This window comes from Chroicocephalus ridibundus, chromosome 10 (genome assembly GCF_963924245.1).
Source record: "Chroicocephalus ridibundus chromosome 10, bChrRid1.1, whole genome shotgun sequence".
NCBI classification, from domain to species: Eukaryota; Metazoa; Chordata; class Aves; order Charadriiformes; family Laridae; genus Chroicocephalus; species Chroicocephalus ridibundus.
The window spans coordinates 23,051,377-23,073,848 of record NC_086293.1 but is presented as its reverse complement, the minus strand read 5'-3'; the positions used below and the strand labels follow the sequence as shown (position 1 = coordinate 23,073,848).

General features: G+C 37.9%; 3 protein-coding genes across 7 annotated transcripts in view; 1 reads left to right on the top strand and 2 right to left on the bottom strand.

Annotated features, from left to right (window-relative positions):
- IL17RD (interleukin 17 receptor D) overlaps positions 1–10,589 on the bottom strand; it is a 71,779-nt gene extending 61,190 nt beyond the window's left edge. The window contains exon 1 of the mRNA XM_063347916.1: positions 10,477–10,589. The gene's annotated coding sequence lies outside the window, so the exon portion shown is untranslated. The remainder of the gene's footprint in view (positions 1–10,476) is intronic.
- HESX1 (HESX homeobox 1) lies at positions 1,420–10,616 on the bottom strand. 4 transcript variants are annotated; one of them, XM_063347919.1, is made up of 6 exons: positions 9,249–10,459; positions 5,939–6,030; positions 3,322–3,580; positions 2,998–3,203; positions 2,593–2,694; positions 1,420–1,624 (listed from the first exon to the last, which is right to left on the bottom strand). In XM_063347919.1, the coding sequence occupies exons 3-6, from the start codon at positions 3,533–3,535 to the stop codon at positions 1,526–1,528; spliced, it is 621 nt and encodes a 206-aa protein (XP_063203989.1). In that variant the 5' UTR covers positions 3,536–3,580; positions 5,939–6,030; positions 9,249–10,459; the 3' UTR covers positions 1,420–1,525. The 4 variants fall into 4 exon arrangements, with proteins under 4 accessions (XP_063203989.1, XP_063203987.1, XP_063203990.1 ...); XM_063347917.1 differs by lacking the exons at positions 5,939–6,030; positions 9,249–10,459 and adding an exon at positions 10,477–10,616; XM_063347920.1 differs by lacking the exon at positions 5,939–6,030 and having other exon boundaries at positions 9,215–10,459.
- Positions 10,617–10,856: 240 nt separating this feature from the next.
- The window catches only part of APPL1 (adaptor protein, phosphotyrosine interacting with PH domain and leucine zipper 1), a 28,117-nt gene continuing 16,501 nt past the window's right edge, over positions 10,857–22,472 (top strand). For both annotated transcript variants that reach the window (XR_010072731.1, XM_063347749.1), the window contains exons 1-9: positions 10,857–11,005; positions 15,555–15,653; positions 16,721–16,780; positions 17,758–17,829; positions 18,622–18,709; positions 20,079–20,120; positions 20,868–20,926; positions 21,389–21,535; positions 22,329–22,411. Coding sequence is in view for 1 of the 2 variants with exons in the window: in XM_063347749.1 (XP_063203819.1) it covers positions 10,952–11,005; positions 15,555–15,653; positions 16,721–16,780; positions 17,758–17,829; positions 18,622–18,709; positions 20,079–20,120; positions 20,868–20,926; positions 21,389–21,535; positions 22,329–22,411 (704 nt within the window). In the remaining variant the exon portion in view is untranslated. The remainder of the gene's footprint in view (positions 11,006–15,554; positions 15,654–16,720; positions 16,781–17,757; positions 17,830–18,621; positions 18,710–20,078; positions 20,121–20,867; positions 20,927–21,388; positions 21,536–22,328; positions 22,412–22,472) is intronic.

Genomic DNA, 22,472 nt, shown 5'->3' with positions numbered 1-22,472 from the left:
CGTCCTGGGTGTCCTAACTGACTCCATAGAGGCTGAGTGTCAGACTGTGAATGAGCCCAGTGCCAAGGTATGCAGATTGAAGACTTTGTCTCACATTCTTCCTCCAGTGAATATCAAAGTACTTTGTATAAAGCAAAACTGTTTCCACAAGAAATCTGGAAACCAAAATCATAGCTCAGTGGCTAGGCGTTCCTTCAATGTGGGATAGTCTGAGATCTATGCTCTGAATTAGATAAAACCAAACTGAACATCATAAGCACTCGCATCATTTCTTCTCCTTAGTTTCCAGAATTTTTCTTTATGTTCCTTTTTTTTTAAATCAGATAAAACTATATTTACAATAGTAAAAAAAACTGAAACAAATAATTTTGTTTCAAAATAAAACTTAATTTTCAAGTCAGCCAAGTGAAATTGGGAAAACACAATTAACAAAGCTTTATGTCTAAATTCTTTGGGTTTACTGGTTCTTTCAGATTTACAGACTGAAATATCATTTAAAAGTCAGTGCTTCTGCTGAACCACCTAGTACCTTCTTTTACCTCTAGTAAAACACAGGCTGAATTCTTATTGAAGGACACCAGAACTTCCAGCAAGTGCTTAAAGCTCTGCTGGACAAGGAGCAGGGTAAACCCGTACTTACAACGTTTTCCCACATCATGGCCATGAAGGGTTGTTTTTTTGCATAAGGCTCTCCTTATGCATATTGACTTCAGGCTGAATATCAAATATGAGGATAATTAACTTTCATGTACGGTTTGATATAAATTAATTCAACAGCATTAAGGGCAATGATCTGGATACCTGGTCCCAAATGATTTGCTCCTGTGAAATGCTGCATTCTGTCATTAAAAGATAATAGGGCAACTTCCATAACTGGAACACTGACAAGAGAGGAGATATCCAAGCTGAAGTATTAAATAGGCAAATATCCTAAATTAATTAAAATATGATACAAAAACTAGATTATAATTTTCACCTTTTCACCAAACAATTACTCAAACTGAACAGTCAGTTGAATAGTAGACCTTCCATTTGAGATACCTTTTTCTAAAAATTACGTTATTTATGAAAACTATCATACTCTGTGCAAATAAGCTATTTAAACTCCAGTGCAACACACAATCTGTTTCAGGTAGCAAAATCTATTTTGCATACTATGTATTTCAGACTTTAAACAGAGTTTTTTTAAAACCATGAAGCTTTGTTCAGCCATTTTCAGTTAAGCTGCAGTAATTCATACTAGCTGAAAATCTTGTGCAACCTAGGGTTTGGGGTTTTTTTAAACTGCAAAAATATCTGAAAATACTTATTAAAATATATAGGAAAAGTTAACTTTTTCGACAAAAAGTAGATTATAATAATACTTCAAGTATTTACAGTTTATTGAATGAAAATTATGATAAACTTTCAATTCTGGGGATAAAAATCATAATTAATATATCATCATTACTTAATACAAGTTATGAAAATTCCAATAATTCTTCATGTTCTATTGTAGTACCGTAACAGCAAACCATCCTTCTTTCTATTCTAGCAGGCTGGAGGTGAAAGTATTTTTCACCATCAGAAACTGAGATTCTCGGTGTGATCTTTTCAGCTTTGCACGACGGTTCTGGAACCAAATCTAAAATTGAAAGAAAAGGCATCTTATCAGAAATACAGCACTGTAAGCAGAGAAAGCTTTGAAACTTAAAAATATTCACACAACTTTACAGTATTTTGTATAATGACAGTAATTTGGAAGTTTAACACAAATTTAAAACCTGCAGATGATGGCATGTAGCTAACTGCAATAATTTTAACACCACAGACAAAGAAAATAATATCCCCAGCTTAACTGGAAAGTGAGGACCAGCTTCACTGTAATTATTATAAAAACTAGTATTAACTTCAGTGACACTGATTCAGACCCTGGAAGATCCTCAGCATCTGGAATTCACGCAAGTCTTATTAGATAAGAAGTTATTTCTTCAGCTCTTAAATGCAGCATCAAGCTTCCCATCAACCCCAATATAATACTTGCATCAAAAGCTTAATGAACATCAAGGTGAGGCGCAAATTCTAATGTTTATCGTATGCTTCTTATATCATTGAACTACCTGGAAATCAATAATTAAAATCCCTGAGTAGATTTTGCTTTTGGCCAGATGAAAACATAGGCTCAAACATTGGTTTAACACATGCATTCTCTACTGATAGTCTCACAAAATACTTACATGCTTATACAAATTATTTCAGTATTTATACGTTTCAAATTTGTTTTTCAAATACGGTGACAAGCATAACATAAACATGATTTTAAAACGTGGAAACAAATGATCAAGTTCTGCACAGGATACCTAGAGATTAATAGAGCAGATATCATGGAAATATTATAGTGATGAATCAGCACTATGGAAGAAGGTTTAAGATTTCAGAAGGAATTCAATGGTTGACATTTCACAAATCATTGAAGGCGTACCACATGTATAAATGTACATTGTCTTAAATTGAGATTATTAAAGTTATTGCTACTGCTGTCAAACTTATTTATATAACCACAGAGTACATACAGATTGAATTACAGAAAAGTTCAAATAAATTTTTAATTACCTGGATCCTGTCTTCATCTAAATCTAATTTGCGAGCTAGCTCTTCTCTAATATCAATGCCAGGGTAGGAGTTCATTTTAAAAACATTTTCCAAGACTTCAATCTAAGGATATTAAAACACACTTGTTGAATAGTTATCGCTAACTTCATAACAGTAATAAAGAAAATACAAAACACACTTTCATTTGTTCAACAGGAGACTTCCAAGCAGCATTAGCACAATTCTGATTCCATGCATAAACACAGGTGTGCAAAATTAGCAACACTGCTGTTAATTTACACTAGTTCCTGATTACATTTCTCTCTGCAGAGCTACATCATACTGAATTAGTTAGCTGTTACAGGCTTCTGCTAACATTTTACTAAACTTTGTTGTTCATTTATTAAATACTGAAAAAATCCCTACCTGGTTTCTAGTGAATGCAGTTCTTGGTCTTCTACCCCTGTACCAGCTCAATTCTCGTTTGAAAGAAAGCCTTTCAGTGACTGAAAAATATCTTTCACATTTCAAAACTTTTTCCTCTTGCACTGGATTACCGTTAGCATGAAATAATGGATTTTCATAGGAAACAACAGGGATTTGCAGATGGGGATTACTGTCATCACCTAAAACTAGAAAAAGCAAGCAAACAAGAGCTTTAATTTACTGGTTTTCAGTAGAAACATGAAAATATATACACTTTTAAAGGATTAAAAGCTTGAGAGGTTACAAAACAGACTGCTGACTTACCCAAGTTGGTGCATGCATCCATCCATGGTCTGTGAGGTTTCACAGCTGGAATGCCATCTTTTTTCTGCTCCAGTCCCAAAATACTTTCAATGGAAAACGAGCACTGTGTGGTTTTATTTTCTACAAAACCAGACACTTTCCGAAGATTCTGAGACGCTGATGGATTAGCAGCACATAGCGATGTACTTGCCATGCTGTCACCTTCAGCCAGCATAGCATGTATACTGTACTTGCATTTCTCCACAAGTCCTCCTTATAGCTATGTTGACAAAGGGGTTGGATTTGCCACGTCATTAATTAAAATCTTTTATTAGAAAGTTTTAGCATGTCAATGAAAACTCTCCCACCAAGAGGCACGAGGAGTTAATTGTTTATTTGTTTGCAAGTAATTAGCAACTAATGGTGACACTAGGGGGGCCACCAAGAGGGACAAAAAGTGTTATCTCTCCTAACCAGAACATCGACTTTACTTTCTCAAAAGAAGCTGTGCACAAATATAGTACTTCTCTTTTATTTGAAATCATTAATGTATAAAATCAGTTTTTAAAAAAACTTTATACTCTAATGGACTCCACTTACCTAAACATAGCAGCATGATAGGAAACCAGTCAAGTAATAAGTAATCTCATTTAAGTGAATTTCCTTCCAGGGAAATTTAAAAAATAATCTCTTAATGCTATTAGGGTAATCCCGATGAAAATGCCTCTGTTTTTTCATATGCATATGTAATGGTGAACGTGGTCAATAAAACAACAATAGCTTTTGGCATAAGGCGCTGTGCAGCGGGTTGGCAATGTTGTCAAAGCTCAGTGTAATTGCCTTCCAAGTGCCTGGATTAGTTAACAGGAACAGTTGCACCAACTATTTTAAATAATTCATGCATTCATTTTTCTTATTAAAATAACTTTGTCGCAGCTTTTTTGAAATATACCATATGTGAAATTTCCTGATCATTCTTTACCACATAAAACCAAAACTAATAGAAGCGGTACACTCACATTTACTGTTTTTAAAATATCCTTTTACTGCTAGATATTCTTCCCTTCTTATAGCTTTATAACCAATACAAATTTATTTAAATCCTACAAAGCGAACACTTAAAATGACCAAGAATCATGAGGAATGGGGAGAAAGGAGGTAAGGGTTTCATAATGAGGTTCAAAGTTTGAAAACAGAATACTGATTTCATTCATTATAAAGAAAGTACAACTCTAACATTTTTATATTCAAGCTCATCTGTCAGCCTCACAGCAGTTTACATGTCACATGTTCAAAACCAGCTTTTGATTCAGGATAACCTCTCTACAGAGACTCCTCTTTTCCTTATTTTGGACAAATCTTTATTTTATAACACGTGAAAATGAAAACAATATTTTAATTTCGGGATGCAAAAGTTACCCCTCTTAAATAAAACTTTTAATTTGGAGCACATGAGCACGTACTTTTAGAGGAAAAATCTGGCCCTCCATTTTTTCTTGCTTTACAATTTTCTCAAAGTAGTTTATTCTGTGTAATCTGCCACATTCACAGGGCTAACAACTAATGTTAAGGAAATAAACAGTACCCTCACTTTGATTTTCTGTATGTTTGTAAACAACCCAAGACTAATCTTTAGGAACAGAAAGAAGCGGGAAAATTGGGAAGGAAACAGCACAGTCTAGAACTGACAATACTGTGCTGGGAGCTTCTACAGAGAAAAATGCAATCCAGCTGTGGCTTTATAGCAGAAAGACGTTCAGCTGAAGAATGCTGACTTACTGGACCAACTTTGTGCTGTGCAGTGAGATTGCTGTCCAACCAAACTATCAAAAGGAGTGACAATTCAAGAAGTGATCTTACCAAGGACACCTTATCAGCACGTATCAATGGATCTTGAAGTGGCATCAATATAATTGCAATGACCACCTGCAAGCTAAGCTCCAACCATCACTTAACAGCCTCAGCAACCACCAAGCACAGACATACAAAACAGCCATGAGGACCTATGAATGACACCACTGCTTGCTGGAATATTTGGTGAACCAGAGGTCAGTGGGAAGCAGTGTTAAGCAAGGGCCTTACAGCCCTTTATGTTTCAGTACAGCTCTTCCCAACAAGGCAACCTCTGACCTTAACAAAGCAACAGGACTCATGCTCTTGACTGCAGGCAGTTATTCTGAGTATTCAGACTGCACGCCAGGTCCAGAGGTTACTAAAGAGATAACGCAAAGCCTCTTGCGTAGCAGTGACTGGTAGATGAGTTTTCTGCCTCTACAGTCTCTACATGGAACACCAGTTTTAAAAATAAATATAAAACCCGAACATTAAGTCAAAAAGAAAACAGAATTTCCTTCTGTACTGAACTTGTAGCTGCTTACTGACTTCTCTGTCCCAAAGAGGTGAAAAGCATGATCACTAATAGAAAGACAGCTTCTTGAGTCCAGAAACTAATGGATAATAACTTTAATAATACAAAAAAAAAAAACCCTCTTAACCATTATAATATAAACAGCTAGTTTCCAAAATACATTTCACTAATATTTTTTTAAACAACTTAAAAAAACCCAACACAAGCACTGACACAAAACACATTTCAGAAAATACTTATTTCTCTTGGATGAATATGAAAGAAATTAACCTGAGCCACACAGCCACAAAGATTACCGCATACTTCAAGTCCCAAAGTGGTAAATAACTTGATAGGTGTTTTCTTCAGGAAGCTATCAAGAACTATCAATAAAGACAGACATATGTGGTGGTAAGAGAGACATTTATGAGAGGCATGTATCTTCCCAAAGCTAACCATTAAGTTAACCAAGTAATTACAATTTTTGGTCTCTCTGACATTGTGGAAGATGGAAACAAACTTCTTCAGGGTAGTCTGCTTTTAACTCCCAGTTGGAAACACTCATTTTTCCAGAGTTTTTTAATGACTTTTCAGGGAAAAGAGATCTTGGTAGCTCTCAAGAAGAATTTTCATAAAACAGGACAAAACTACTTAACTCATTTGCTAGGCACAGACCAGAAGCTCACCAAATACTGCCATCTGGTGTTGACGTTAAGTTCTTTCAGCAATGTTATCCGAGTAAGAAACTCTGTTGTTATTAAAATAATCATACTACATTCATTTGTTCAATGTTGAATTGCAGTCACTGAAACATATCAACACTCTTGTTTTTAAACAGAGTTCATGGCTGCAACTGTACGTAGAACAGGCAGTACCAATTCAGAAGGTCACAAGCAGATGCTCATACTATGCTAATTTCTGAGAAATTCAGTGAAATTGAAACACCATGTAAGTATCTAAGAGACCTTTATAATGCTAAAGCAAGTCCACATAACTGTTTATAAAAATTTCATAAGAAAAGAGAAATCATTCTAAATATAAGAAGTCTGCATTATACCAAGATTCCATTATATCCCAGAAGCGTTCAAGGTCAGGTTGGATGGGGCTTTGAGCAACCTCATCCAGTGAAAAATTCCCCAAAGCGGGGTTGGAACTAGATGATCTTTAAATGGCCCTTCCAACCCAAACCATTCCATGATTCTAAAACAACACATACATAGACATAGTTCTACTGGAAAGCCTGGGGGAAGGTCTAGCATTCAAATGTTACTAGATTTCTTTGAAGAAAAGCTTGCTTGGTTGTATTTGTTATCAAGTGATCAGCCAACAAACCTTTCTGTAATAAATGAGGATGAAAATATATTTTTCAGCAGAAAACTTAAAGTTTTAGATCCATGAATACTTGGTAGTAAAGAACCAGATTAAATTTCTAGGAATTCCACTGAAAGTTTAAATAGACCTTCAGCCTTCACTCAAAAAACTGTATTTCATTGTTTTGACCCATTAGAAATGACCAATACTTCCCTTGCAACCCATATGAAATTACCTAGAGAGTTTTAGCTAAACACTGTTGTAGGGGCAATTAGAGCAACACAACAAACATTAAGTTGAAAATCCTAAGTAATCAATAACAGGAGAAATCACTGTGCCTTGAATATGCAAATCCAATCCTCTTACAGCATCACATACTTGATGAGGCAGCAAACTAATCTCCCTTTCAGATTTTGCACCACTGTTTTTTGCCCAGGGACAGCAGAGTTCATCCATTTAGTAGATGAAGCTCTTGTTCTTTAGAGATGGGAAACCTCTAAGGACTCGGTTTACACCAGCCGAAGAGACCACACCAAGAGTTCTCGGTGGCTTTGGTCTGAAACTCCAATGCTTACTGTTACTACCTTTTGCTGTTCTCACCCATTGCTACTCCACTGCCAGGTCACCTTTCACAATATCCTATGCAGTATTTTCAGCTTTTTAAAAAGGTACGAATGGTATATATAATCTTTCTTGATTACTTATCGCACTGAAAAAAATTGCCTTTCATCTCACCTTTCCCACAGTTTCTTTACTCCGCTACACCAGTATTTCGCAACTTCAGATACTCTGCTGCGTATAGCTCCCTTTCAAATATGTTTTGAACCTGAATAATAAGATTATATTCAAAGCCAACTTCAAAATTCAAAAGGTTTTTTTAGGCAAGAATACCTCAAAACTGTTAACGTAAACTTTCATGACTAAAAGCAGTTAGCTATTTCTTGGCTGAAGTAAAAGCTATTTTCACCCAGGGAGATCAAGGGAACGCAGATAAATTCAAGGTAAACCCAAGGGTGGCATTAGCAAAAGTCTGAGAAACGGTGCATTAAACAGTGGGTAACATGCAAATAAAGCCTCCCTTATCCAGATAGCTACTTCCACCCTCCAGCAAAGGCAAAATGTTCTCTCCATTAGAGGACACATCTGGAAGGCTCTAAAGAGGCATTGGCTGTTCTTCTCCCTGTTTACATACTGCCAAGTGTTAAACCCCACATTTCTAAGGCCTCTTAGTAAGTATTTTGCAGAAAGAACAAACAAACAAAAAAACCCCACAACACAAAAACCCAAACCCCCCAAATCAAAAAAGGAAACAAAAAAATAAAATCACACACTAACAAAAAGCCTGCAGTGCTAAAAAAAAGTCTAACACTAAAACCACACTTATTAGAGGGTTCAGACAGATTCTTCAGTTCATTGCCATAAAATCGCATCTGTTGCTGTCAAATTTCTATCTCAAATAAAACTTTTGGATGCCTTGTAACATTTGTAAAAAACCTACACAAAGGGTAAGAATAAGACTAGTAATATCTTACAGAATGTGTCAACGTAGGGGATCCATTAAAAAAAGCTACTAATTCAAAGAAGCTCTGGTACACTCAAACTTATTAGAAAAGCCCCCCTCTTGCTACTAAACTGAAACATTAAACTGAATTGTTAAGATCAACAGAAGCAAGACACATTTTTACAGTATGTGTCAGCTGAGATTTCTATGTATTAAAGGTGTTTGTTAGTGTTTTTTCTTCTATGAAACATTGAATTATCAAAGAGCTGTTCTCTGTTCGTAGCAGCTAAAGAAATGTTTTGTTTTTTTTCTGACACAGCTGGGAATATACAAAGTAACTAAAACCAGTTCCGATTAAAGTTACCACCTTCCTGAATTCTGCTAAGGAAATGCACCTTACAGTACAAAACAGAGAGCTTTTCTAACAGAAGACCGCTGTAAAGCTTAGTCACAAGTTAACTGATCTCAAAACAAGAAAGCTATGCACTTCTATATAGGTCATGAACCAATGCTAGCGTTCTGTCACATAATAATTACAGATACAAGCCTAGTCTTTAAAATACCTTGTAAGATAACTCTGTACCATTACCCTCATATGACAAGGAAAGAGAGAAGTGGTGGGACTTGCTTCAGTCAGGTGAGTCACCAGCTGAGCTGGTAAATTAACTGACTGAACCAAGTTGTAATCTTGAAATTTCCTCACCACTCCCTAAAAAAAAAAACCCCAAACAAACCCAAACAAAAAAAAATCCCACCTCAAAAAGTCTTCAACTGTAATTTAACACCAACCTTTTCCTTTATCTGCTTTTAAAGGTAAAACTTGATCTGACACACCATAAAGAAAGGTTTCCATAGAAGACTGCACAATAGTTAATCATTTGCTCTGCTGGATGACTTGTGTACTTTCTAATGTGGTTTTATACTAAGTTCACCTGGCCCCAGAAAGGCAAAACCAGCAAAGGAACAACCTTTCTTTTTTTTTATCCCTAATAATAAATGTATCTAAAAAGTTACCAATCATCTATTAAAATGCAGAAAAGAAATATCATCAAGTAATTTCAGAGTTGAACCAGTTTGCAGCTTCAAATATGATGTACAATTTGGTTTTGCTTTTGTTAGTTTTAAGAGTGAGAATTTTATGCAGCCTCTTGTTTGCCACACAGTATATTATAATGCTTTTAAATGAATGGAAATTTAGACGGATATTCTTGAAAAGCAATTTGTACATACTCAACGCCTCCTAAAAGGCCTACTTTTAAAATATTAATTGCTTAACCTGCAGGAATAATTTAAAGTTCAAGAACTCTGGTCAAAACACAAATCGCAGAGGGGAATTCAAGAACGCGCTTTTTTTAAACCATGCACAACGACCCGATTCAATTCCAACGAGCCCTCACAACAGTTTTAAGCATTTAAAATTGGCCATCAACCTATCGCACCAAGCTTGGCCAGTCTAAGAAATCAGGGAGTCCATTAGGACTGATTATTGCCTCACTTCTGAAGGGGGAAAATTGTGGTCAGCAATGTTTTTTTGTTTTTTTAAGAGACAAGCAAGAAAACCAGGTGCTCAGCTGAAGCTATGACTTGGAAACAAAAAATGGTAAGTAGTTAGGGATAGAAGCACTTTCTCGATGAGAGCCCTGGAGGATGGTGAAGGCATGGGAGGGGTAAATGGAGACTTCTCAGAAGGGATGCTCCAGGGAACATCGGGAGCGCAAAAGGCGCTTCCATCGCGACAGGGACACAACCGCGCCGGTCCCGCTGCGGTCCTGCCCCCCAGGTAATCGTCCGTCTGCTCTGGGAAGACGGCGGCATCCAGAGCAAAGACAAACCGGGCTGGGAGGCCACACTGATTCGTAACACAGAGCACGGAACTGAAAACGCAAAAAGGAGAAAAAAAAGTTTGCTTGTTTTTTTTCCCCAGCAACTTCGCTTGACGACTGCCATCTGCCCGCGGCGCTGCCGGACAGACACCTCAGGACGGACACGTCCCTCTCTGCCTCCGCCCCGCACTCACCTCCCCGAACCGGGGGCGGCCCGAGGCAGCGGGTGCCGGGGGGAAGTCTCCCGAGAGGCGGGCGCCGGTCTGAGCGCCCAGAGGCCTCCCGCCTCCATTCCTGACGGGGGGCGGCCGCGGCCCACCCCGGGGCACGCGCTCCCTCTCCGCCCTGAGGGGCGGCGCGCGCCTCCCGCCGGGAGAGGCGGGGGGAGGAGGGCAGCGCCGCGCGCCCACGCAGAGGCGCGACGCGCCTCGCGGCGCCAACGGCCCCACGCGCGCGTGCAGGCGAACAGATGGACCCGCTCGCCAATAAGAAGCTGGGCAGGCAGGGTGGAAGAGCCAATAGAAAGGCCAAGCGGGCGGCGGGGGCGGGACATCCGGCGCGAAGCGGGGCGGGTGTGTTGTGACTGGGGAGAAGGGGGGGCTCCAGTCAGCTGGGCGCGCTGCGGGGAGCGGGAGCTGCAGCGGCGCAGAGTCAGCCCCGGCCGCCGCCATGCCCGGCATCGACAAGCTGCCCATCGAGGAGACGCTGGAAGACAGTCCCCAGGTAAGCGAGGCGAGACGTAGCCCGGTGGGCGGAGGCCAGATCGGGCCCAAGCCGTGGGCGCCGGGCCTAGCGCTGCTCCCCTTTCCCTCCCGCCGCCGTGTTCTCTCGGGGAGGCGTTGGAGAGCCGCGGCGGCGGCTGGGGTAGGGATGCTGCCTGCACGGCCAGGTGCCCTCCTGCCCTCCTCGCCTCCGCGGCGCGGGAGGGCCCGGGGCCGGGAGTGGCGGTTCTGGGGCTGTCAGCTCGGGCAGTGTCCCCCGCCAGGTGTCTGGCCCCCGGCCTCCGCGGCCCCGTCTGCATCGCCGCCTCCTCGGGCGTCCTGCGGGCTGATGAGCCGCCTGTACAGCAGCGAGCTCGGGAGCGACTTTGCAGAGGGTCTGTGCATCAGCGTCGGGCGCCAGGGCAGTAGCTTGCCATGAGTCCCTAACTTCCCCGCCCCCGCGTTTACATTCATGATTTATTTTGGCGACCTCGTGTTGACAAACCCCGTCTTCAATTCTCAAGACGATTTTTCTTATCTTTGTCTTTTACTAAAAGCGTTTTAAGGTTTAAGCAGTAACTGGGTAAGGTTATCGTGGCTGCTGTTAATGCTGTGAGTAGATGGGAAACGCGTGGTGCTGAGAGGCCTTTAATTGCTCCGATATCTTCACTTCCATTTCTGCTGCTTGACCTTTGTCAGTGATGCCAATTACATTGGCATTTCTTTCATACTACTTACTATTAAGCAGGAAGTGCTGTATTCAATTGCACTGGTTTCTCTTGCTGGCAGCAACAACAGCAAGTACTTTGTACTGCTCTTCCTAGATGAGAAAAAACACTTTACAATATATTTTCTTTTATTATAGCCTTTCGAATTAAGATCCTTGTTTTGCTGCAATGTTTATGTAGATGAGCAAGCCTATATTGTAATGGCACATGCATTGGTAGTTTTGATTCCTCAACCATAAGAAGAGAAACTTTTGCTTCTTAATAGGGAATTTTAACCCCTAAAATGACAACCATTTGAACGAATCTACGTCAAGTGGAGGAGCGACATAGAAAAGGCAACAGAAGGCCGTGTAGAAAGTGTATCATTGCTTTCCAAAGGACAATGCCCCACGTAGCTCAAATACTAGGTATTAGATGAGACCTAGCCTGTAGTATGGTCTCAGGCCCAGACACTGATGTACTGTCGTGAAGAGGAAGAATTTTTGAAAGTGTCATAATAATAGCAATTTAACAAAATTATCTTTTGAAGGTCTGTTCTTAGTATATGTAAGTCTAAACTATTCATATTTATAGGAAATATAAAATGTAAGATAAAACTAGGATCCCTAAAAAGTGGGATGTAGGGGGGTTCTTTTCAAGCACATGCAAAAAAGTTACATATTGGAACATAATGATAAATTCTAGAATCTTTCATTTGAGATTATGTGTGACACAGACTAGCAAAGCCTAACTCAGTCCAATGAGTTTGATGTGCTTAAACTATTAGATTTCCTGGTATCTTCTATTTTAGGTACAGAATTTTACATCTTTCAGTCAACCTCATATTCCAGGTGAATTCTGGATAACCACCTCTTAGAAGAACGTAACTAGGACTCTGTAGTCTTCTATTATATTAGTTCATTTCTGTTATTTTGAAATCAGTGCAATGAAAATGGCAACAAATGTTGCTTAGAGAAAGAATAAACCTTGCTTTCGTTAGGAGCTGCCCTGACTTTCTGACCAATGTGTTCATGCTGTAATACTGAAAAAGATCATCAGCCTAGCTCCCCGTTTAGTGCTGAACTATGGACTGGAGTTCTGCACCTTCAGACACGTTTCAGACACGTTTCAGACACTAACTTCAGGTACATAAACATCATATCAAACTTATTCTGCATCCGAGGGAAGGAAAGGCTTTTCTAAAATGGCAAAACCCATTCATTTCCTCCTGTTACAGGATAAAAATCTAACCACTGTGTTTTTAGATGTAAACCAAATGCCAAGCTGACGTTGTATTTTACTATGCAAAGTAGTGGAATTTAATTAACTTAGGACATATATTACATACGTACTCAGTGTTTATGTATATATATTTAGCGAGAGTTTCTGCTCAGGCTTATTTGTGTTCCCAAAGCATTGCACAATAAAAAGCCAAGAGACTTGATAGTACAGGCTCTATCTCATGTCTCTTACACTACCGTACCTATGATGACATGGAATGTCATTGTTAAGACAATTCACTGGCTTCTAACTGTGTGGTTTCTTTGTGCAGCTTATCCCTGGCAGTTTCTAGTGTACCTCCTCATATAAATGGCATGAATGCATCTTAAAGAACATGCAAAGTGATGCAAAGTTTTACTAGAAACATGAGTAAATAATTCCTCTAATTTTTTTGCTAAGCAAATTCTACAGTGTTTGGTTTTAAAGAGTAAGCATAGTCCAGAAACCTTACATGATATTCCTATAAAATTACAAGTTCAGGTTTATTTATGTTCAGGTTCAAAGGTCATGTGTATAGAATTCAGTGGTTATGGTACTATGTAATTTTTTCTTTTGCATTCTTTCATGTATGTCTCCTTTAATGAGAGAGTCACAGCTATTAGGATGACACAACATGTTGCCACACCTGGCAAATGTTTTAGTTCTCCTCCACCTCCTTCCTCCTCCACCCCCTTTTCCACTTGTTTTATAAACTAGAACCACCATTTAAGAGATTTATTGTGTTGATGATGCTGTTGTTTATATATATATTTTATTCAAGTATCTTGTAGGCATTATATGATATGATTGTATTTGTGAGACAACTAGCCATCTAATTCAAGTTAAATAAAGGAAATGCATGTCAAAAGAATGGTCAAATGACATACTTCATGCAGGTTTAATATGTACTCCTTGATTATCATTAAAAGCAGAAAATAAGAAAAGTAGCTGAGAAAGACCTCCATGCTTCAGGGGGAGATGGACTAAAGTCTATGTCATTTCAAGACAAGTCTTCAACATAGCAAGAACGAATAGTAAAACCCCCACAATTCTTATGCTGTGCAATCCAGTGCTTTTCGCTAGTCTCATCAGAGAGGTTTTCCTGATGTCCAGACTTCTATCAGTCTTTCATTCTTTTCCCTCGTCCCATAAGTTCCCTTCCTCTTTAAGGAAACTACAGTTATTTAGCCTAGGGAAGACTAAGAAAGAGAATTTCCAATTTCAAGTGTTTAATAATCATATTGGGGGGGGGGCGACACCAGTTATGTACTTATGATTCTTTCCATTTTCTGTCTGGACCATTAATTTTAGTGTAAATCTAAAAACAAAGCACAGCACTGTTGCTAAAACATTGCTAGGGTTAAAGGGTTTATTTTGTGGGTCTTGCAAGTGATACTCCTGTTTCTTCATCCAAACATCCCAAACAGTATTTTAGACTCAGAAAGCAAATGTGGCCTATGCAGAGTTATAGGTATGTTCTCTGCTTTGCCCCCTTTTGGGTTTTTGTCTTGGTGGAAGCAAGCTATTCAATAGCCCTGTGGTGCGGAGCAACATTGCTTCCAAGTGCAAAAAGGATGGAAGAACACTGAGTCAGCATCTCATTTAAGCTTAAGGGCAAATTATGCCTGAGCAACCTGACTGCCTTCTCATCCAGAGTCAGTCATTTCGTCACAGGGAAGAGCAGTGGATTTCATTTACCTTGACTCAAGCAAGGATTCTGCCATGGTCTCCGGTAACATCCTTCTGGCTTAAATGGAGAGGTACGTACTGCAACCTGGCTGGAAAAACTGGCTGGATAGTTGGAGTTAGAGTCGTCATCAGTGTTTTGAAGTCTAATAGGTGGCCAGTGATAAAGAGGTTGTTTTTGAGGTGGATACTGTTAAGCACCTTCATCAGTGCTGTGGACAGTGCTGTAGGATGCATAGTCAGCACGCTTGGGGGTGACAGCAGCTGAGGAACAGATGACTGACAAGCTGACAAGGACAAAAGGACAGATCTTTTCACTCCCTTTCACCGTGGAGTGGTGAGAGGGAGAAACATGTATCTTAAGAACAACAGGATGACGGTTGTACTGTTTTGGTTTTGCTTGGCTTTTAGTTCCTCAGTCTTTTGATGACAGAAATGACTGTTATTGCAGAGGTGAATTATAGCTGCAAGCCCAGCCAGCAACACCTGTCTTCGTGCAGGATGGGTAGTGTCAGAAAGTCACAGTCTTTGGTTTGATCTCACTGCAGGAGAGATGTATATACCTGGCACGCTATTGAATACCAGTCATCTTCACCCTTTTCCTTAGGGATTTACCATGGTGGGTACAGTAGTTGCCCCAGTTCCAACTTTTTTATAAGGGTATTTATCTCCTTTGGTCCTTTCGTTTCTGAAAATGTACTTGTATTAACCTGGAGAGAAGCTGACGGTAGGAGCGAGGCGGAGCTGTGGTATCTCTGATTCTCTGGCACACAACATGTATCATTCCTGTAAACAGTGTTGGAGGGTTTATAAACTTTTCAGTAATGAAACCTGAAGCAATGCTATTTGAGTTTGAAATACTGTTAAATTTAAATACTAACTCGACCTATTAGTGTTTTGGCTGTTTCATTTTTACAGACCCGGTCTTTGCTGGGAGTATTTGAAGAAGATGCTGCTGCAATTTCCAATTACATCAACCAGTTATTTCAAGCCATGCACAGAATATATGATGCACAGGTAGCGTTAATGAAATTCCTGAATGTATTATAAAGCTTTTGAACCACATTTCACGTCTCTTGCTTTTTTTGAAATTACTATAAGCAATATTTTTTTAAACATTGTGAAATAAAATAAGAATTAAACGATTGCTTTTCTGTATGTTAGGGAGTGGTAAATGTTAAATTCTTGTGATTTTTTTGCAACAGAATTTCTTATGACAAATGAAAAGACTTTTTGGTCTTTTAGTAGTTTTATTGTATTTCCTAAGTGTTTCTAAAATGTTTCCCATTATGATCTTGGTGTGTATAAGAATATGTATCAATTGGCAGATTATTTTTTACCCACAATATATCCGTGTTTCACTCATTTATAAGTAACCGCATTTTTATGCCAAAGGCAGAATCTATTTTGTATGTTTTTCTGAACATTTGAGTTTATGGCTGTATTTTTAATTTGTATATACTTGAACTGTTTGACTTTTTTAATGGTTTGTCACTCTTGCTTTTCATATTTTTATTTTACTGTTGTTTTTACTTTAATGACTAGTGTGTTTATTGTAGGTTTGCTGCTATGTAGTTTTCTTTTACTGCCTTTCTATTTAGCTTTTAATTTCTGTATTCTCTCCTTCAACTGCATCATGAAAGATGAAGTTGTTCCGTACTGTGAATCTGTTAATTGGGTCCTGTCTGTTTGTAACCAGGTAGTACCGAGGTTCATTGTAATTTTTTCCTTCCTTTACAGATAACAGATTCCTAATACTCAGTAACTAGGGCAGACAGTTTGAAATAATTAAATGCAAATATGCATTGCACAACATGAAAAATACAGAAATCAGTGCCCACGGTACAGGCTGTGAACTTGGTATTTTTAAACAGGGATTGCCTGTAACTGTCAGTAATGTTAGAGAAATGGAAAGGCAGGATGCTTAGGTTTTCTGAAAATCTGTAGTCAGATTTTAAGTTCCACATCTGTAATAGTTTCCTCTTCAAATATGTGAATTTTTTTTTTATTAATTTAAATCAAAAAGTAACGACCTTGGTTTTTTTGTTGTTTGTTTTTTTGTTTTGTTTTTGTTTTTAAATCAGAATGAATTAAGTGCAGCAACTCATCTGACTTCAAAGCTTCTGAAGGAATATGAGAAACAGGTACTGTGTAAATCATTGTTGTCTTTGTGTGGTCAGTACTATGTATTTTTGTAGTCTTTTATCTCCCAGAGCACAATGAGAATGTATTTAGGTTTGGTCCAGATAAAATCAACTGCTGCAGTTGGTGGTTTGAATCTTTGCCAAAAGAATCTACTGTCATACTGTCTACTAACATAGTAGTTCTTCCAACTAAAACAGAAGAAAGTTCCTCTTACCATGACGAATATTAGTAAGTTGTGGACTATTTTACTTTTGTATCGGTGTTTTGGGTGCTTAGGGTGGTGGTGAGGGGTTGTTTTTGTTTTATAAACCTGTTTATTGTTAAGTGCTTTAATTTTACTAGTTGTGAAGAGGAGCGATTGCATAGCAGTCTCCATTTAACAACCATCATTTACTCTTATTATGAGAATAATTCCATCTGTGAAAACAGAGATGGTGGAATCCATAACTTTCTTTTTTCAGTTGTGACCATTTTGATCATACTTTTGCCTCCATCAAGGCATTGTAATGTAAACTCTTTTGGATGTGAAGTAAACTCTTTGTAAAGTCAAGTCTTTTGGATGATTTAAAAGTTTCACATAATTTAAGAGCTATAAGTTTAAGGTGAAAATAAAATATTGCTTAATTTTTGGTGATTTTAAACTAAATTGCAAAGCTGGATAAAAATCTTCATAGATGTCAAGTCTGCATCTTTACTGATTTTTTTTTTTAACTAAAATCCACTAATTAATAAAATCTAGTAATTAGATTGATTAATTAACCTATTTAAAAAATAGATTTATTTTTTAAAAATGAGAATCGGTTATTACTTTTTTCCCCCAAAAAACATTCTTTCTTCACAGGACAATAAAGAGGTGCTTCAGTGTATCTTAACTGTATAATATTGTAAAATAACGGAATCATTCATCGACATGATTAATATAGTTTTGTGAATGGCAGAAAACACAGCAAACAACATGCCTTTTATTTTCTTTCAGCGTTTTCCACTAGGGGGAGATGATGAAGTTATGACTTCCACTCTACAGCAATTTGCAAAAGTGATAGATGAGGCAAGTACTTGTATTTGTTTCACTTACTTTGCTAACATTATGATGTATAGACACTAACTTGCTTAATTACTCTAGCGTTTTTTAGACAGGAGGTACAGAAATGGCTTTCATTTGTCAGTAAGGTAGCACTGAATCATATATTGCAGCATATATTTAAAGTTAAATAACCTGAAGATAAAGAATCAATTCAGCAAAATGAAGATACGTTGTTGAGAAAGAACGTAGTTTAACTTAATGTAGACAGAGGCAACAACCATTACAGAATGGCAGTTAGAAACTCTTTCTCCTGAGGGTATTTGTATTGCCTGATTTCAGGTACCTGACTGACAAAGGAACCTCCTGCTGTCTGGATTAGAGACAGGCTCTTCCGAAAGACAACTTAGCACCGTTAAGATCTCAATCAGGATTTTTTCTGTGATCCCTCTTCTTGCTTTTAGCACTACTTAAACAGCATTTTGGAAGGAAAAACACATCTGTTCTACCTCTGTAACCTGTGAAAGAGGGGCTGTGATGGTCATCAGAATGTATGAGGCCATCTTCTAACATGATCTGGTAACTTGCAATAAAGTTGGAAAAGCAGGAACAAATACTAAACTCTAAAGGTCTTCTATAAAAAGCTAGCGATGAGATCAGTAACCTAGAAAAGAATAGATACAAAAAAAATGAATCTGCAAAGTTATGTTTTGAGTTGTACATGTCATCTTTGAGTGAAATTGATGTTAACCTATCTTGATTTGATTTAGTCTTAGCACCATTTTTCTAAAATTTCCTTCTTTCCCTTGTCTTCCACAGCTCAGCTCTTGCCATGCAGTACTTTCAACTCAACTTGCAGATGCAATGATGTTTCCTATTACCCAGTTTAAAGAAAGGGATCTAAAAGGTAGAGTGCTTGAACAAATACTGTTTTTATCAACAGCAGCAATAGCAACAACATGGCATTTAATCTCCATAGCTCTTGTTTCACTAAATAGAATATGCTACTTACTTTTCAGCTCTCAAAAGTATGCATCTCTCAATTTTTAAACAAATGTAAGTTATTTCTATTCGCAAGAGTATGACAGTTGAAGAACTGAACACTATTACTGTTTCAATAAAAATATTATGTTATGGAAGCACTTATCTTCTATTCAAGATGAAAATTTTGCAGTTACTACAAACATTAGGAAAGAATAATTTTCAGATAATTTGCATGGTTGGGAAATATTTGTATATATTGTAATACCACGACATCAATATAATGGCTGGACTAAACTCAAAGGGCAAAGTGCCAATGTTGTAATACTTATTATATTCCTAAGATTTAGTAAGGTGGTTCTTCAGCCCTGCTGGTGGTATGGGTGGCTTCTTATGTGCAGGCTTGAAATGCTTCCAACTTCTTATCTTTGTAACAGTTGTATCTTACTCTACCTGTCCTAAATAATATATAGTGTGTCTGATTATGATCGATTTTATTTGAGAGGCTAAAGTGAATAGCCTGGTGTAGCACATGGGCTTCAAATATAAATGATAAAACTTAAACCCAAAATAACTTAAATCCCTAATGTGTGTATACACATACAAAGAGTAGGTATACGTATCATAGAACATTTTAAGTCAAAATTGAAATAAAAAATTGCAACTCTTCCATAAGTCTTCTAGCTCTTTATGAATCTTGGAAAATACTTCTTTGGGAATAGTTCATTGCAAAATTATGGATGGAATAGATTATGCTTTTTGAGGAAGGGAACATGAGTATCTCAAGGGTAATATTACTCCTCGGGACCTGGAAAAATCTCCTGTTAATATTTACTGAAGAAGAATCCCTGAGGCAATAATCGCAAATGAAATTATCCCACTGGAAGTTTTTAACCGCCAACTGATGTAGTATTTAATGATACCATACCTCTCTATGGACTTCAGAGGCATTGTCTGTAAAGCTTTTCCACGTTTTTTTGTCTTTTCTTTACCATAAAGTTGAATGTAGCTCTCTGCTTGTTTATGTTGCAATATGACACAAAACCAGAGTCAAGATCAGAACAAGTACTAAGTATTGTACTGGTTTCTTTTTCCTGACACCATGAGAGTACGTAACCATCTAGAATATGACTGATTTTAGGTAGGAAGAAGCACAATGTATCTGTGGCTTTCCTTTGATCCAGTGATACTTCCCCATCTCCTGTGCTTCCACTTCCCCAACTCAGACCAGAACTGTAATATATGTGTGTTATGTTGAAAACAACTTATTTAAATTTTGATATATTGTTTTGTAGAGATATTAACTCTTAAAGAAGTTTTCCAAATTGCAAGCAATGGTAAGTGTAAAATACTTAATGTTATACATATTAGAAGACAACAGTAGTATTGTAGATTATTTACTTAAAAAATTAGTGAAGATATTTGCACCACTTGAAGTGACTAATTAAGGTGTAATTTTTTTCAGTGATACTTAGGCACCCAGCTTCCTTGCTTCACTTGTAAATCCCTGCTTTGTGTACCAAAGTGTTAAAGAAATCGACACTACAATACTGTAAAAGTATGTGTAACTATTACATAATTTAGGATTATGCTACCAAAATTAATAAAAATAGGTGCTAGCTCACTTCTTACAGTCAGGACTAGATTAATAAAACAAATTTTATCCCCCTAAAATTAGTCTCCCGTAGAGAACATATTCTTTAAGTCAGGATTAAATAAGGATTCTGCTTCTCTTAATGTAAATTCTCTTAATGTAAATTGCTGCAAGAAAGATTAGATACAGCTTTTCATAATGGGAAATCGTCCCTACTTATAGAATGTTTCTGTCTTTGAAGAATATTAGATGTTTAAGGAAATTTATAACAATTTGGCCATGTTTGCATCTGGATAGGATTTTTCTTCAGCCCAAGTATTTGTGGCAGTGAAGTAATTATAAACGGGCAATAACAATTCTTGAAGGTTTTAATGTGACAGAACTTTGCATTCAGTTGGCTGTGCAACACAGTGATATAAAACGTTTTCTGCTCTGTTTCATAAGTCATTTATTTATCAAAATGATCATAAATTCTCTCTTGATTGCTTAGACCATGATGCTGCCATTACCAGATACAGTCGGTTGTCAAAAAGAAGGGAAAATGAAAAGGTTCGTAAAACAAAATACTTAATATAAAGATTTTTAGAGGAGATAAGAAATAATTTTCATCTACTATGTATATTTATGATGGAAGACAATGTATGGCAGATTCCACCTGAAGGTTGATAGTTTATGTTTTAGCAGTCTAGAGAGTTTACTTCAGAACAAAAAAGCAGGTTTGCCCAATACGTGCCTGTCTTGTAACACTGAAAGTGCTCTAAGATGAAGGCTGTGATACTAATAACCACGTTTTCCAGGGAGAAAAGAAAGCTGTATTTGTTTTTCATGTATCTTGCACGTATAAGTTAAAGAAGCAGAATTGTAGGGTAAAATATACAATTGCTGATGACAGAGGATGGAACATTACTGTGTTGTTTTTTCCACGCTGGCTGTAACGCTGTCTAGAAGGCATGTGATGAATACCAAGTCTCAAACATTCCTTTTTCCCCTCCCCTGTCTGTGTCTCTTCAGATCAAGGCTGAAGTTACAGAAGATGTATATACTTCCAGGAAAAAACAGCATCAGACTATGATGCATTATTTCTGTGCATTAAATACTCTTCAGTACAAAAAGAAAATTGCTATGCTAGAACCCTTGCTAGGATACATGCAAGCTCAGGTAATTTCAGATTCTGAAACCTTTTTTTAAAAAAAGTCAAACTTTCCAGCATCTGGCATTGCCACCGTGTCCCGAGTAGAAATTAACTTCTACAGACTGTCTGAAAGCTTTCCAAGTCCAAGAAGAACTCTTGCTTCTTTTTGAAACTTTGCAGCTTGTATTTAAGAACTGAGCTCGAAATGACAAAGTAGATGGTGCAACCTGTTGTTCAGGTGCAGGTTTTTGCTGAGTCTAAGAATGGGAAGGGCAGGGCCATGCCCTGTAGCTTCCCGTTCTGGGATTTCATACAGCTAAACTCGATTTAGATCAATATTGAGTACAGTGTTTTTGAGATACATATTGTCAGTTCCCCTTGGCAGGGCCCACAGTTACAGGATGGCCCCAGACAAGTCCTCACAGGTTTCCCCTCTCCCGTGCCCCCCAAATAACCCCACCCATAACACAACAGTTAGCAACCTGGTGGGCTTGAAAAAGCACGGAGAGACCTCGGGATCACTAAGAGATCAAACGTTGTTTCTGTTCCAGGGCAGTTTGTGCATATTGCTGTATTTCCTCTGGGTGGCTCTCTGCACATCCTCCTGACACAGTGAAATCCCACCACAATGTCAGCATCCACCTTCACCTGCAGACAAAACCATGCATTCTGCTCCTTTCATTGGGAGGTGTTGGTGGGAATGAGGGATGAAAACGGATTTCTCTGAGAAAATTTAACCTCCTATGGTTTCATCTGTTCATTGTTAATGTAGTTTTATTAATGACAACATTTCCTTTTTTCTCCCCCCTTTTTTTAAAGATAAGTTTTTTTAAAATGGGTTCAGAAAATCTTACTGAGCAATTGGAAGAATTTTTGACCAATATTGGCACAAGCGTACAGAAGTAAGTTGTTTTCATTGAATTTTGGACTGTTATCAAGTCAATTATTTTTTCTGTTCCTACT